Raw genomic sequence first — 16,702 nt, 5'->3', positions numbered from 1 at the left:
TGGTTAGGAAAAGGGTAAAGGTCCGTTGTCACCCATTCCCCTATAGAGAGTTGTGACTTGTGAGTGAGTGGAAGAAAATAAAGTTCTGAGAGATCGATATACCCAAAGAAAGGGTCAAGGATATTCTATAGTGATAGATACAGGAAACCAAAGAAGTAAAAACAAGTAACAATTTTAGCAAAGCACTCCATAATAATAAATGGCTGATCTGCGACAACTTTATTCAAGTCCATCTCATTCTTGGTGGCTATTAATTCGAAACATGCATCATTCATTAAATTTTCGAAAGAAAAAAAAGGACTTAATGTTCTATTTGTTTGTATTTAGGAATTAATTTATTTTGAAGTTAAAAAATTATAGAGATAAATAATGAAAAAAATAAATTGTAAATAAACACGAATTGTTTGGTAATTGGCACTTTATCGTCTTGTGCACCAATGCCCATTGTCAAAGACTAAAAGAGTGCAGCCCCCACTGTTCTTGTTTTCCTCTTCTCTTCTTTTTCTGTGATCAGTGTCGGTCACGCACGTAAAATCAATGATGATAAGAAACCCTATCCCTTTGACTTTTACGTTGTTTGACAGAGAAGAAATTATTTTTATAAGAGAAATATAATTATTAAGAAAATAATAAGAAAAGTGGAAAAGTGATTTTTTTTTGAAAAAGTTAAAAAAAAATTATTTGATAGCCTGAAATATTATCAAAAAAAATTTAGTATAAAATTGCTACCAATTTGAATTTGATGGAGAAATCAAAATATCACTATTAAAGTGATATTTCCAAGTGATCATTTTCCTTTATTTTTACACTACAAAAAATTTTCTATCAAAATTTTCTTTACTTTATATCAAATATGGTCATTTATAAATTTCATCAATCGCTTTTCTAGCATTTTCAAAAAAATTCATCTACCAAACAGCCTATTATTGTTCCTTTATTCTGGCGCAAAGGACAATGAACTATATGCCAAGCGCAACTAAATTATGTTCCTTTATTGTTCCTTAATTTTTTTTTCTTTTTTGTGATAAATTATGTAATTCTAAATTAAAATCAAATGGATCCTTTTTCAAGGTAAAGGATTCATTTGCCTTTTTAAAGTAGACAAATAAGTAATTTTGTTATTTAATTTAAAACATTATTATTTTAATTTATTAAAATGTACAATTAAAATATATTTTTTACTTAATTACATATCTACGAACCCGAATAATCACCAATATAAGTACAATTCTTTTAAAACTAATTATATAAGTTTTTGATTAATAAGTATAATACTATTTTTTTTGCAAAAAAATTATCATGCTTAAGTTCAAGTTACCTAACCATCATAAATGATAGGGATGAACTGTCTATCTGATAAACAAACTCAGCACTGCACTAGTAATGTAGTATAGCTTCTCTTCTCAATTAACTCCTAATTAAATCAAGGGTTGTTTACATTGTTGTCAAAAACTAGTGAAAAACATAAAAATTTACATTTTTACTGAAGTGATACTTATTAAAATGCAAGTAAAAACTCTCTCCGATAAAAACTGGTAAAAACTACATGTAAAAACATAAAAACGGTTTTTACGTTTTTACTTAAACTAACAAATTGAACCGAGTCAACATTTATCCCATGACCTAATTTAATTTATTTTTTTAAAAAAAAAACCTTATTTCCATTTCCCCCAAATCAAATACACAATATCTTCTTAAAAAAAAACTTGCGAGAGACCGTTGTATTTCTATTTAGGAGTTGTTAAACTTTATTCTTTTGATGTTTTGAAATTTGGTTATAGAAGTTGTTAAACTCTTTTTGTGTTTTTGGACTTATGTCTTATATAGTTATGCGATTTATATATTTTAAATATAAAGTTGTTCATTGAATTTTGAGTAGTGACTTATGTGATATGTTTTTTTTATATACATACATATATATATATATATATATATATATATATATATATATATATAGGGGTAGGATCGTTTAACACCAGTGTCAAATTTGAATTTGGCACCTCATCTGAGAGCCATTAGATCAAAAAAAGATCAACGACTTTGATTTGTAAGCATGTGACACCATTGATCTTTTTTGATCTAATGGCTCTCAGATGAGATGTCAAATTTCAAATTTGACACTGGTGTCAAATGATCTTGCCTCATATATATATATATATATATATATATATATATATATATATATATATATATATATATATATATATTTTATATCTTGATTTTAGGTAATAGAAACTTTACGTCTCGTGTCGCTTCTACGATTTACGTCTCTATCATTTCCTTCTGTTTCTACGTAAAAACTCGATTTTGACAATATTGATTATCGATGTATTTACAACATAAGATAACTTTCTCCTATTACACGAGAGAATAATTTCCCTTAAATCAATGCGGTGAGGTAACATGGAACTTTTGAGCAAATAATTATTATTTTTTGTAGAGTAAATACTCTTTTTGGTCCTCATCAAATTTCACGATGCTCGTTTTAGTCCCTAACAAATAAAAAGGCTATTTGTGATCCTAAGAAATTCAAAATGGACCTATTTAGTTAAAATCATGGTCCCTCACAAATTCAAAAAAGACTCACATTAGTCCCTCAAAAGGACTAAAATGGGTCGACTTTGAATTTCTTAGGAACCATGAATAACCTTTTTATTTGCTAGGGACTAAAGAGAATATCATAAAATTTGCTGACGAGTGAAAATTATATTTACTGTTTTTCGTAATACCTATTGGTTTACTAAAGGAAAAATAAATTGAACTCATGTGACATTAATTATAGAGAACCGTGTAGAATAGGTCCGTGTAGAATAGGTGAGTCGCTTTTTTCAACTTTAGCATGTGACGTGCTGTGTTTTCAGTCCTCCATGAATATTGAATTTTGTTTTTTTTCCTTTTTCACCAGGAGATGAAGAATGTTCATGAATTTAAATGTGTAAATTGAATGAAAAAATTGCATATTGATTAAGAATGAATTAAGTAAATATCATATAAGTAGAATAATTTATGCACTTAATATTTTAAAATAAGTTTGATTATGATATTTCAGACTCACTTAATATCGTTACTCACTTAACCTATAATTGACTATCTCTTCTCACTACTAGCTCCTCTTGCGCGGCCCAACAGAAGAAGATCTAAAAAGCTTATATTTATTAGTCATGTAATTTATCCAATATTCTAAAATCTTTAGTTGCAATTTATCAAGACAATAAATGAATCAACATGGAAATTAAAAGAAAGGTTAGAGTTAATAGCATGTGCAAGATAACCTTCTTAAAATTAGTTTTTTTTTTTTTGGTTTTCGAGAACAGAAATAGATAGAAAACTCGTTTGGTAAAACGATTTATTTTTTTATTCCCAGGATAAACCGGTTTAAATTTTGTGTAGGGGAACAACAAAAAGAATAAATTTTTTTTTGCTTTTTTGTTCCCAGGTACAAAATGAGAAACATTTGTTTCTTTCAATCACTTTCCACCACTACCATCAACACCACCACCACCACCATCATCTCGACACGACCACCGCCACCATAGTCGTCGTCGCCGTCCTCGTACCATCAGTGTCGTCGTCATTACCACCACGAGGCCACTGCCACCATTACCACAACCTCCACTCATCGCCTTCATCACCACGATGCTACCGCCACCACCACTACCATCACTGTCACCAACCACCATCATCATCGTCGCAGCCACTGCCGTCACCACCACCACCACCACCATACAACCGCTACCACCACCACTCCCAACCACTACCACCATCACTGCCGTCATCACCACCATCATGCTATCATCGCCACCGGCATTATATCATTATTACCACGCCATCACCATCGTCGCCACCAGCCACTGCTGTCACCACCATGCCATCATCACCACCACCATTGTCGCCACTACCACCACCACCACCACCACCTACCACTACCACCATCGTCGCAGTCACCACCACCGCCACCTACCACCACTACCACCGCCACCACCACCATCGCCGCAGTCACTGCCGTCACCACCACTATCATCACCGCAGCCACTGTCGTCGCCGCCGCCACCACCACCACCGCTGCAGTCACTACTGTCACCACTACCACCATGCCATCATCATCACCATCACCATCACCATCACCACGTTATTGCCATATCACTACCACCACCGCTGTCGCCACCACCACACCATATGGAAAGGAAAGTGATGATCTGAAAAAAAATTATGCATAATAGGAATTATTTTTTATTATTTTATTTGTTGTGTTATCAAACGCAATTCTCATTCTCGGAATAAAATTAGAACATGTTATCAAACAAATTTTTTTTCTCAAAAACTGTTCCAAGGCACAGAAATAAAAAAAGAATTATTTCTTTTCAGAAAAAATGTCAGGGAACAGAATGGTTGTCATGTACTTTCATAATCTCTCGGGAACACAACTTCTGCTTAAGTACCAGCTTAATGCTTCAATGTATAAATTACAAGTATCTCATATAGCATACAAGTATTTTTAAATTAAGGTAAAATATAAAAAAGAATATTATGAAGGAGGAAAAACAATTAAAAATATTTTAAATTATAAAGGAGATATGCATTATAGTTCATATGTTACAAAAAACAATATAAATTAAAAAAAATAAAATTATAAAGAAGACATGTATACTTAGTTTAACTTTAGAAAAAATACAAGTTAATGACATGTATCATTCCTTAAAGAAGAATAAACTAAGAGGTTTAATTACTCTCGACTCATAGAGAATATGTTCTAATTTAATATATAGGAATAAATTATTGATGAAGATGAAGTGATCATGTTCGCGCATACAAATTTAAAAAGAAAAAATTTCAACTTTTGCCATTATAGACTCATTGATTCTATTTTTGACATTGATTGGCATATAGTAAAAATATTTATGGTTGCTACACAATCTTCAGAATAACAACTATATGTTATTACTACCTACGCATATAACTGTTTCTCATAGCAATGCTTCAATACCAACAGTCACAAATTACGGTAGAGAGTATTGGGAGGAAATGACTTTTATACACATACATTCGGTAGCCAGGGAAAAAGAGCACAAAGATGTTTCATTTATTTCTTATTATTTATGATGGTTGGTAATTTGGGTTTGTTGAATAAAAAAAATGTTATTGTAATCAGGAAGTGTATTAAGAAAAAACGAAAATCAGTATTGATTAATAACGCCAATTCTTATTATTAAATGTTAACTCAATCTATGATTAATTATCTGTATTAAATCAAAGGTTCAAATGTACCCGCATGTGCTGCGTGCAAAGTAACAGATAAATGTTGAAAGTTCAATCTTCTTACAAACGTGTAAAATGAGATTAATTTATATAACGAATCTTCTATCTGGAGCTGTGTGGAGATCACATGCATGGGTCTTGTCGAGTTAACGTCATTCTTCAGAGAATCAAACAAGAATGAGTATATCCATCCACGTCTTAGTGTAATTATATATCTCATGGTCAAATCTATGGATGCACAACACGTGTTGGTGGGGCTTCTTGCAATGATTTATATATTCTAATTCTCAATGCTTGATGCATCAGAATTTAGAAGGCTCCATCGATCACTTGTGTCATGACTTATGACTCCTTTTACACAATTACATATCCAAAAATAGCCATATATATTATGTATCCATATTAGAATTTTTAGTAATACAAAAGCAAAGGTAACTGAATTTTGTAATAATGCTATAAGAATATTTTTAAAAAAATAATAATAATTAAAGCTATTGAATTGTATATAAATTCGTGTAATTTTTTTTAATTATGTACGCTAGTGTTTATAAATTAACACCAATAATGCTCCTATACACTAATACTGGTAAACAATATTCCTATAAACAATGTACCAAAAAAATACTGGTAAACATGACAGTAGTTAAACACAAACTAGAGATAGTGCTCTTATTAATTACGAACCAGAACCAGAAAGGATTCAAATACAGCACTTAAACACACACGAGATAATTTAAAACACTGATAAAGATGCATGTAGGATTTGGATTCCTACTCTTAATATACAATAGTAAAAGGAAACCAACCACAAGCTCCATTAGATAGAGATGCTATTGGGAATTCCTCTGAAAGTCAATCCTTCCCCACTGGTAGGATGAAGCAGAGTGTATGGCAATTGAACAGGTCCAATTCGGTTCCTCAGACTTGCATCACTGTTCTTCTTTGAGAGTTTTGCTTCAATCTCTGCCAGCTTGTTTCCAAACTTTTTAAAGGCTTCTAATGCCTTCGAATCAGAGGTCCAATATGGACTGTCCCTCTCTCCAAGGTAAACCTCATCAGAAGCATGTCTTGACAAGATTTCTATAACCGTAAGGTCAATAAGGGCCTCTTTCTTCCCAGTAATTGTTCTCAAATAAGCCTTTTGTGGGCTCTTCACCATTTCATCATATTGTGCAGTTCCTTTCTCTGGAAGCAATCTTCTACTAATAGTTGGACGGTTTAGGATCAAACCTCCATAAGGATACTGTCCAAAATTAACAGCTGCATGGAGAGCTGAAGCAGTCCATATGATAATAGTGCATGTTTCAACAAGCTCTTCAATTGTGTGCAACTTAGGCCACCATGGCTTATCTTTCAAATCACCATGACCTACCTCTACAACTTCTTTCCACCAACTTTGAAGTTCAGGGTCACTTTTGACAGCATTATCTGATGCATAGTACAATGAGACATAATCTTGAACCCATGATTTAATAGCAGCCCATATCTCTAGTCCATCAACAGCATAAGGGTAGTCTTCTATCAGAAGACGAATTCCATGTGGGGAAGATGAATCCTTAACAGCCACTCCTCTGAATTAAGCAAAACACAATCATATGTCAAAAATAACAAAGCACTAAAATAAAACTTTACCCCCCCTCCCCTTGATGCTTAATAGTTGACAATCTTTTAATATTTTTTTCTAATGTTATCCTTGTAAAGATTACCTCTTGATAAGATCAGCAGGCAATCCTTGATCAACAAAAACCCAATTCTTATAAACTGCAGAAGACATCTCCACAGAATATGGTCCGGGCAAAAATGATTTCTCTATAATGCCATCTGCTTGAATTAGAGAACTTCGGGCAAGTGCATTGATGTTCATGGTGTCACGGTAATGAGGATACAAAAGCTTATTAATAGGGTGAAGAACACTGAGTTGCCGGTTTGTAGCTATGATGAATGGCTCAACCGCTGCATGAGTATTCAACCTATGAACACACAAAAATAAAAAAATATATATTGAGAATCACTTTAACTTAATAAACTATGGATACACAATATGGATCTTTTGATTCCGGTGTAAGATTTAGAAGTCTTATTTCTCATCCTTACCGTTGATTTCTATCTATTTACGGTTGTCATTTATATGAAATTAATAATGAATTAATTAGTATAACTCAATAAATTATAATTGTTAGATTGATGGAAATCAACGATTAGGATGAAGAGTAAAACTAATACATCTTACACCACCGGAGTTAAAAGATCCCTCACCATAATAATAATTGATTTGTATATGTTGACTGAATGACCAAATTAATATATACCAGTGGCTCATGAGTTGATGATAGCAAGAATCATTTACGACCACATAAGCTTTGGCCAGTAGCCAAACTATACTTTCATCACCTTCATTTGCAGGGAGGATGACTTGACTCACGGCACCATACTTGTCTCCATCAGGATGTGGCAAACTTAATTCGATGGCCCTTGGGGACAATGTCCCGTCATCTTTCAAAAACAGAAATGTCCTTGTGGCATAAGCCTTTCCACTAGTATTATTGTTTATCTTCCTCAGATATGGCATAAATGCATCATGGTGATCTAATATGAATAATCTCTTACTAGTAAGTGCCTGTTTCCACAAAATTAATTTTCATCACCTTGGATTTTATGTAAGCACAAGATATAGGATTTTACTATTAAAAATAAATAAAAAATACCTCATCAACTGTATACCCATCTAGATTGAGGACTTCTGAGGTTATCATACTTGTCTGATCACCATAGACTGATGGATCAAGACTGCTTTTTGGTGGAAACTCCTACCATTCATTATACAATCATCATTAGGAAAGATTATAATCAAGGACTCCCCATTACCCCATTACATCAACACTTGGACTTACTTGAAGACATTGAATCATGACAGGATTTACACCAGCAATAATCTCTCTTGCAAATTCTTCATCAGTCATCCATGCTGACTTACTCACTGCTCAGATAATAAAGAACATCATTGTTAAGATTAATTAAACCCTTCCACAAATGCTTGAGTTTTGCTTTGGTGGAATTAAGATATATTTATTTTATCAAACCTTGAATGACATGAGGTGGTGGAAACTTGAGGACTTGTTCCCCATCAGTACGGAAGATTTCTTTGATCACTGGTAAGGGGCTAATTTGGCTAATTATATTTGTAGGCAACTTAATTCCACCTTCAAAGAGTCCACGCACTTCGTCGAAGCTATCAAACTCGGGTTGCAATATATTCAAATCGAACACAGATTGGAACAAAGGTAAGACAGTTTGAGACAGAGATTTAATTCCATAAATAAGGAAGTCAGAAGACTTCAAGTGACCAAAATTTTCATCTCTTGGAACATAAACTTCGACGGGTGGTGCCTCACATGTTAGATCTGTTCAAGAATAATTAAGGGCAACTTGTATACATTAGCAAAAATAACATAATCTTAATATTCATCATGTTTATTTAAACATCCCTTATTATTATGGTAATGGTATCATTTAACCAACTTAACCAACAATTCTCTGTTATAAATACATCAATCATTTCATTTGAAGTAAAATACACATGCCCATTTTTTCATATGTTGAAATCTGCTGAAAAAATATTATCAAGATAGAACTTATTACCACATCATTTAATTAATAAAAAGACATAAAAGTCTAACCTTTCCTTGTTGCTTTTCTACCAGTTCTTCCCCTACGAGGGTAGGGATGGGAGCTGGACCCTCCAAGAACAGGGCGAGCGTACTTTTCACCGCTATCTGGCTTGCCAAGATCATTGTAGACATCATAATCATAGATCCTATCATATTCTTTGCGCTCTCCTGTTCCATCTCCTCTTAAAGTCTTAAGTTCTTCTTCTCTGTACTTGACAAGTGCAGCTGGTGTTTCACTTGGAAGATACGTCTACATTACATTACATTAAATGAATTTTCTAATTATTAACCATGCAGTTTTAAATATACTTAATTTTATAAACTAGTTCCTAGTTTAATGCAAGGCTTACATTGTTGACAAAGAAAATGCGATCGGTTTTGTAAGTTTTTGAGTTGTAAACCCATGAGTTGCAAACAAAACGGATTGTTCCATGGTTTGGAATGTCTTCAAGTGTTAAACTCTTGAGGTAAAACTCAACTTGCATATAGTTCTTTATATAAAATGCACCGGGAATTCCCATGTCGCTGTCCCATTCAAAATGAATGTTGAATGCTGATTCCCCTGCTCCTAAAGTTGGTAACGATGCAATTATACCTTCCAAAAACGTTTCCTTTCCTGTTTTCCCCTTTCCATGTGCTACAAAAAAAAAAAAAATGCCACACAAATTTCGGAATTAACTTTAAACTATAAAATGTTTATATACTTGAATACTGAATGGCAAAAACAATAATGACCACACTTCACTATACGCATAAAACAATAATAAAAAATCTAGCCGTTGCTGTCAATATTAATAATTCAAAAAATATTTCTTATAATTTTTGTGTAAAGATCAGGATATTTTTAATTTTTTTTATAACTTGGAAGTTGATTTTATTTATATTTAATGACTTAATTTTTTTATTATATGAATAATTTAATACAAGCGAATCAAAAATAAATGTAAGATTTGTTATATATATATTTATGAAAAATAATCAGATTATACCAATACAACTTATTAGAGATTACTACAGAGAAGAATCATACCTCATCACGGATTAATAAATGACTTACTCTCTTTAGACCCATTAAATATAAGTAAGATAAACTATTAATAACAAGTGTAGTTCATATATATATGTATAGAACTATTAATAGCTATCATTCATTTTTGAGTCACAATATTTTAATTACTAAAAATTCTTACTACTAACTTACTACCTACCACATCATCATTGGATCAAAGAGAGAAAATGTTAAAAAGTTTTTGAAGAGAGAGAAAATATTAATCTAATGGTGATAAAATAGGTAGTAAGTTGGTAATGAAAAATTTTAGTAGCTAGAATATTCTTCCTCTTCATTTTTATGTAACTATATATATATTGTCAAATTTTTTTACCCGAATAGTATTTTTTATGATTGCCACATGTCAAAATTTGTTATTATTCGTGGTCAATAATTTCGTGACACGTGATATTATTCGTGTGCTACATAGCGTACCAAGTTCGTTATCACCGGTAGCGAATTTGATCCGATCAACTTTTCTTACAAAAATATGTCAACTATCAGTAATAGCAAATTTTGATGTATGACAATCTGATAAAAAGTACTATTTACGTGATATTTAAGTAAAAAATTTGCCCGTGACACTTTGATCACTGTTTCCTTCGAATTGTTTTATTATTGTATATTTTGTTGATAGGAAGTCATGTAATAGTTTAGAAGGAGGTGAAGAAAAGAGGAGAAAGTGTTGTGTGACTCTGATTGGGGGAAGATGAAGGAGAAGTGAGAAAGAAAGAAAGAACAAACCATCAGCCTTGGTAGCACTAATGAGCTGGAGGCCAATGCTACGGCCCAAGAAGGCAGTGAGGCCGTCAACAGTTGAACCAATGACGTTGAAGCCTGTGCCAATGATTCCCCCAACGTTTCCACTGGTAACAGTACTTGAGATGGTGTTGAAGTCCAACACATTCTTGCGCATCAACACCACTGTCCCTTTGATCTTTTGGCCTCTGTTTATGATCCCTGTTACCCCTGAAAACATCTTTGCTACTAATTATTAGCTCAGCTTCCAAACACTTCTAGATCATATGATGGAGGAAAAGAACTAGTCTGTCACTTGAGGAAACTAAGCAAACCATTCAGGGTATTTATAGAGAAAAAAGATGAAGAAGAATTGGATCACTAAGGAAGGGTTACTCCCATTATTATTTTCTCTTACCCACTTTCTTAATGTGGAAAATTTTTATTGTGCCAGGTATATCTTTTTTCAAAAAAAAAAAAATTCTTATACTTTTATCCATATTAAGTTAGGGTTTATCATTTATCATTTAACATGACCACAAAGATTTTCCTACACACACAACATTTTGTGGGGCCCGCAGCAAAAAAAAAAAAAAAACTCTTGCACGCAAAACGAATCTCTATAACATAACACAATCACTTTTCCTACAACATAACTCTTATAAAACCCATTAAGTTATTTTCATCTAAATCAATTTTTTTAAGTAAATATTCTTTTTTGGTCCTCAGCAAATTTTATGATGTCCGCGTAAATAAAAAGGTCCATTGTGATCTTAAGAAATTCAAAATAGACTCATTTTAGTCCTTTTAAGAACTAATATGGGTCTTTTTTAAATTTGTGAGAGATCACAATTTTAACTAAATGGGTCCATTTTAAATTTTTTAGGAATCACAATAGACCTTTTTATTTGCTAGGGACTAAAACAGATATCGTGAAATTTGTTGATTAACAAAAATGATTTTTTTTTTTTTTTTTTTTTTTTAGTTCTTTTAAACAGATCACAGATGTATGGAGCTGCAACAAGAAAAAAAGCGCTCTTTAACGTGCAATATGTCTTCTTGAGGACTGCAAACGAAAACGACAAAGTTAGGTACAAAGTATTCAGAAAATCTGAAAAGAGGATAAAATATGTAAAATATCAAATTTGATATATCAATAATAAATTTTATATTCAATTTTATTGGTTGAATTTAGTGCATTTAATAATTAAAATTATTAAGATATATTAATTAATTAATTACTAATCTATAATAAATTAATGTATACAAAATACATAAATTATATTTATTAGATAGAAAATGTTATACTTACTGCTATTTTAATCGTATTACTTGTTTAATTACCTTTTGATTAATTTTTTTTAATCATTAATTTCAATTTGATCTAACGGTAATTATATAAATAATAAGAGTAATAAGAGTAGTAAGATTAAAATAATAATAAATATGACCGCCCTCTATTAGAAACACGAAAATCATCAATAAAATTGAAAATAAAATTTATTATTTCTACCTCCGTGTGAGTTGATTTTGCCATTTTTCGTTGTTTTTCTTTTATACATTCATTTTTCGTTGTTATTTTTTTTTTAATAATTATAAAAAAATATCATTTTACTTTATTTTTTTTATTTTAAAATTTTACTAAAAATTATTAATATTTTTATAATTACAAATAAAATATATTAATAAAAAATAAAAAATGAACTAAACACTATGTAAGTATGTGACTGTCCAAAAAAGTTATATAGAAGGACTTACATTTACAAATACGGATAAGATGGAGAAAGGGACAACGCCTTGTTTATTCACCTATACAATAATAATAATAATAATTTAATTTATCAAAGGATTAATCTCGTACTAGCTTGTGAGGAAACTGTTTAAGATTTTAAAAAAGAAAAAGGACAGAGACGCTGGTATCGAACAGTATACTGAATATATTTGATTATTTAATGCGTTTGTTTTTATATCCATGGTATACCAACAAAACTTGTTCCTTTGTGTTATGATAATTTTGATTTTGTTACACTAGGAAATATAAAAATATCGTCTTAATATCTATATGATAGAAAAGGTGCGAGTAGCTGCCTTTTTTCTATATAAATATTATGGCAAATTACCTTGGATTTTGTTTAACAATTTTTATCTGTTTGAAAGTGATCTGGATAAAATATAATAGGCTTATTACGTGTGAAAATCCAAAAGATCAAGGCCCAAATACATAAAGGCTCATATAAATACACAATGTCTTCATCGCGCATCAAGAATCAGAGGACGCAATGGTCTCATCACACATAAATCACCTAAAACCTGACTTCAAGACTAAGGAAGAAATTTATAACACGGCAGGGAACCACCGCATCATGAGCCAATACTCTAAAGACAGCACTAGATTGCCACCCCTCTAGAAAGGTAGCTTGACATATAGAGGTATAGCCAGAAAAACACCAATTGAGAACAAGATAAACTTGCAACTCATAAACGGCCAATTAGAAGACACATCGTCTACCAAAGACGACATCAGATTTGCTATATAAACAAGGGGTACACACCCAGATAGAATAACCTAATTCAATAAGAATACAACATAAGCTTTGCTCTGATACTGACTTAAGCGTCGGAGTGTTTTTGCCGATACACCCCCGGTCAGAGTCATCACGCCAAGAGAGATCATCACCAATTCATCTCATATACGCCATCTCTAGCCCAATAATCATATTGCCCAACTGAAATCCTTCACTTTTCAACTGTGTGTAATTAGGTCCAATACACATTGGCTCGTCCATACTGTACTGGTATGATCAGAAAGCATTTTTAAATTAATTTTGGTATAACAAATTTTAATTAAAATATTACAGGGAATTCTATATTGAAAAATTATAAAACCAAAAATAGACCAAGTTAATTTGTTCTATAAGAAATATGAATAAAATTATTTAAAAGCTTATTTTAATTGCGGTGTTTAGATTTGGGAGATTTTCATAAAGCTGATTATAGTTCTTCTTTTGAAAAATAAACTTGGGAAAGCTAATTATTTTCTCCCCCTTATTTCATACCCAATACCCTGCCTATGTTAATTTCATCAGCTTCGTTGACAAGACAATCAGATGATAATGATTTTTTTATTTAAAAAATAAGGACAAGGAATGAAACAGCCGATGACTTTTTCAACTAAGAAAATTATATTTTAATATCTTGGCTGGCCACGCTCTCCTCGAGCAGCGCTTAAATAAAAAATAAAATAAAAAAATAGTTAAATGTGTTGCGAAATGATTCTTCTTCTTTTTCTCCTAACATTTTAGGAAAATATGTATATTATTAATTATTCCAGCACATTGGTTTTAATTGTGAATTTTTTTTGTCATCTTCTTCGTTTAAATTGTAGTTGTACATTTGTAAGATGGGTTTATTTCTTTATGTTTTATTATTATACACAGTTTCATTGAAAATTATATATAAAATAATAATAATAATAATAACATGTTTATCATATTATATATATATATATATTTAATCATTAATTTGTACCTGTGTAAATTTAAAAAGTTGTATACTTATTATTAGTTATTAATTTTAACCAATACCTCACCAAAAAAAAAAATTAACCAATAAATATCAAACGATTATAAATAAAATTACTTGAATTATTAATATCGAATAAATTATAATTATTAAATACAAATAAAATTATAACTAATAATAAATGTTAGATTTTTTATATTTACACTTGCATAAATTTATTTTCCACTATATTTGGGGCGAGTTAACTGGAGGTGTTAGATAGTGAAAATGAATTAATTTTAGTTATATAATTTTTCTTCAGTGGAATTAATTTTAATTAGATGTATCCAGAATCATTGATGTCCGACAAATGGAAAGGTAAAAGGTAGTGTTATAGGCTGGCAGCTACTGACCATAATACCCTGCGATGGGATGGGATCGTACCGTCTAATTTCACATTTGTACCTACTTTTCCCTCTTTTTTACTTTCTCTTCTTTTATTTTTGGATAATGCATCTACTTTTTGTGCAATGTAAGGTCCGTTCGAAATCCACAATTACATAAATTAAAAATGAAAAAGAAAAAGAGATAAAGAGAGAATAGACACAACGATTTACCTTGATTCATCTAATATAAGCTACGTTCAGCTTGTCTGTACTATATTCACCTCACCGCTACTCGTTACAAGTCACTCGATTTACCAGGAAAATATAAATAGGATTAGAAAACCCTAACAACAGCTATTCATGGGCCTAAGCCCAAATTGTTAAGTAAATTACAATAAAACAGAGACCCATAAAAGTACCTAGCCTCTACGGGCCTGGGGACGCTGTCCCCCAGACCCCGGCCCGCTTACCTGGGAGCAGAACACCAGTTGCCTTTCGACTGACCTCGATAACTAAAACTCTCTTCAGCATGCGAAGTATGAGCCGTACCCAACAAGACAAAAGTCCAGTAATAAAGTTTATATATGTCTATATAACAATATAAACGTTAATAATTATGTTTCGGTAATTTTAAAATGATTTAATTAAGTTTTTACTATTGGACCACCGTCAGAATTTTAAGGAAAAAGTTCGAGAACTCAATATAGTTTCTTCCATAATCATTTACCTTTTATATATATATTTTTTATCATTTATTTTCCCGTAAATTTTTTTTATCTAAATTCATTGTTAAAGCTGTTGACTATTGAGTTAATCGCTTTATTTTACACTTACTATAATTTTAACTTTACTTAATTAGTTATTATTGAATTAATTTAAAATTAACAGTTAAAAAATTAAAAAAATTAATTATTATTGATTTTAAATTAATCTAACTATAACTAATCAGGTAATAAGAGCAGTAAAGTTAAAATGATAATAATTATAATATTTTCATGAAAATATTACTACTACAAATATTAATTGAGGGAGATTATTTTTATAATTTATTTTTTTTACAACTTTTTATAATCACTTTTATGGTCGTTAGATTAAAGTTCAATCAATAATTATAAAATAATATTAAGTGAAAGTCATTAATTTTGTATTTAATCTAACAACCATAAAAATAACTGTAAAATTTTTTAGGAGATAATAAGTTATAGGGAAAAATTACTCTTATGCTACATGTGATAACTTTCTCTACTACACTTCCTTCGATAACTGTACCACCTTTTTCTTTTCTTTTCTTTTTATTTTTCAGATGGTGGAGTCCACAAATTTATCTCTATGACATGAGATAACTTATCTCCTTTAACATGAGATTAATAAAACCCAAGTTATAAATATAACCTATCTTATATTAAATTTAAAAAACCTATGCAATGTGAATAAGTTGACAAGTATCACTTCAGTTTTGGGAAGTAGACAGCGAAAGGCTCAAAGGTCACAATAATGGGAAATGGTCAGCATCTATTAATGGAACGGGTGGAAAAAACGTGGGTCGTACGGAAAATTCTATATCTTTACTGTATTATTTTCTTTTTTAACTTGTTATACTATTTTTAAATAAAAGAAAAAGAAAGAGGAAAAAAATCACACACATTTATTATTTGGTATGTTGGAAAGTTGAATGAATATAAAAGCGATTGAGAATTGTTTCTTAAATTTTAATTTGTAAAAACCAACTGGGTATAGATTGAGCGACCCAAAATCCCAAATGCTAAGCAAGGCCACCAAATTATTTTTTTAATAAAAAAGTACAATAGAAAGAAACCAAAGAGACTACAGGATCTTCGTCACCCGTTTATATCTAGTCCGTCACGAATTGGGCCAGCGCAAATTCGAATTGGGTCGTTAAATCTATTCATAGAATAAATATTATTTTTTAAATATAGTCATAAGTCATAAATATATATAATTTAAAATATCATATAATAGTAGAACAGTCAGGATAATATGAAATGTAATTTAAGCCCAACCTAGAAATATATATATAATGTATTTAATTTTTAGAACCTATGCCATATTTAGTTAATTTCAAGTTAAATCATATTATTAGGATA

The 16,702-nt window shown here is 30.9% G+C and overlaps 1 protein-coding gene across 1 annotated transcript; it reads right to left on the bottom strand.

Annotated features, from left to right (window-relative positions):
* Nucleotides 1–5,944: 5,944 nt before the first annotated feature.
* Nucleotides 5,945–10,951, bottom strand: LOC133308523 (seed linoleate 9S-lipoxygenase-2-like). The gene is made up of 9 exons (XM_061509145.1): nt 10,717–10,951; nt 9,275–9,561; nt 8,934–9,174; nt 8,337–8,657; nt 8,148–8,233; nt 7,962–8,063; nt 7,566–7,873; nt 6,963–7,226; nt 5,945–6,827 (listed from the first exon to the last, which is right to left on the bottom strand). Exons 1-9 carry the CDS (start codon nt 10,949–10,951, stop codon nt 6,074–6,076), a joined length of 2,598 nt encoding a protein of 865 aa, XP_061365129.1. The 3' UTR covers nt 5,945–6,073.
* Between the last annotated feature and the right edge of the window lie 5,751 nt (nt 10,952–16,702).

Source organism: Gastrolobium bilobum, unplaced genomic scaffold, assembly GCF_033153095.1.
Source record: "Gastrolobium bilobum isolate Gb01-03AN ecotype WA unplaced genomic scaffold, APGP_CSIRO_Gbil_v1 utg2193, whole genome shotgun sequence".
Classification (NCBI taxonomy): Eukaryota; Viridiplantae; Streptophyta; class Magnoliopsida; order Fabales; family Fabaceae; genus Gastrolobium; species Gastrolobium bilobum.
Note: the sequence above shows the minus strand (reverse complement) of the source record. Positions and strands in the feature narration are given on the sequence as shown.

Bases quoted from the DNA above. Each gene is read 5' to 3' on its own strand.
- LOC133308523 (XM_061509145.1), bottom strand. From the start codon at position 10,951: ATGTTTTCAGGGGTAACAGGGATCATAAACAGAGGCCAAAAGATCAAA. The intron at 8,658-8,933 runs GTTAGACTTTTA...ATTCTTGAACAG, and splicing joins TAGAAAAGCAACAAGGAAAG to ATCTAACATGTGAGGCACCA. The intron at 7,227-7,565 runs GTATATATTAAT...GTGTGTTCATAG, and splicing joins CATCAACTCATGAGCCACTG to GTTGAATACTCATGCAGCGG.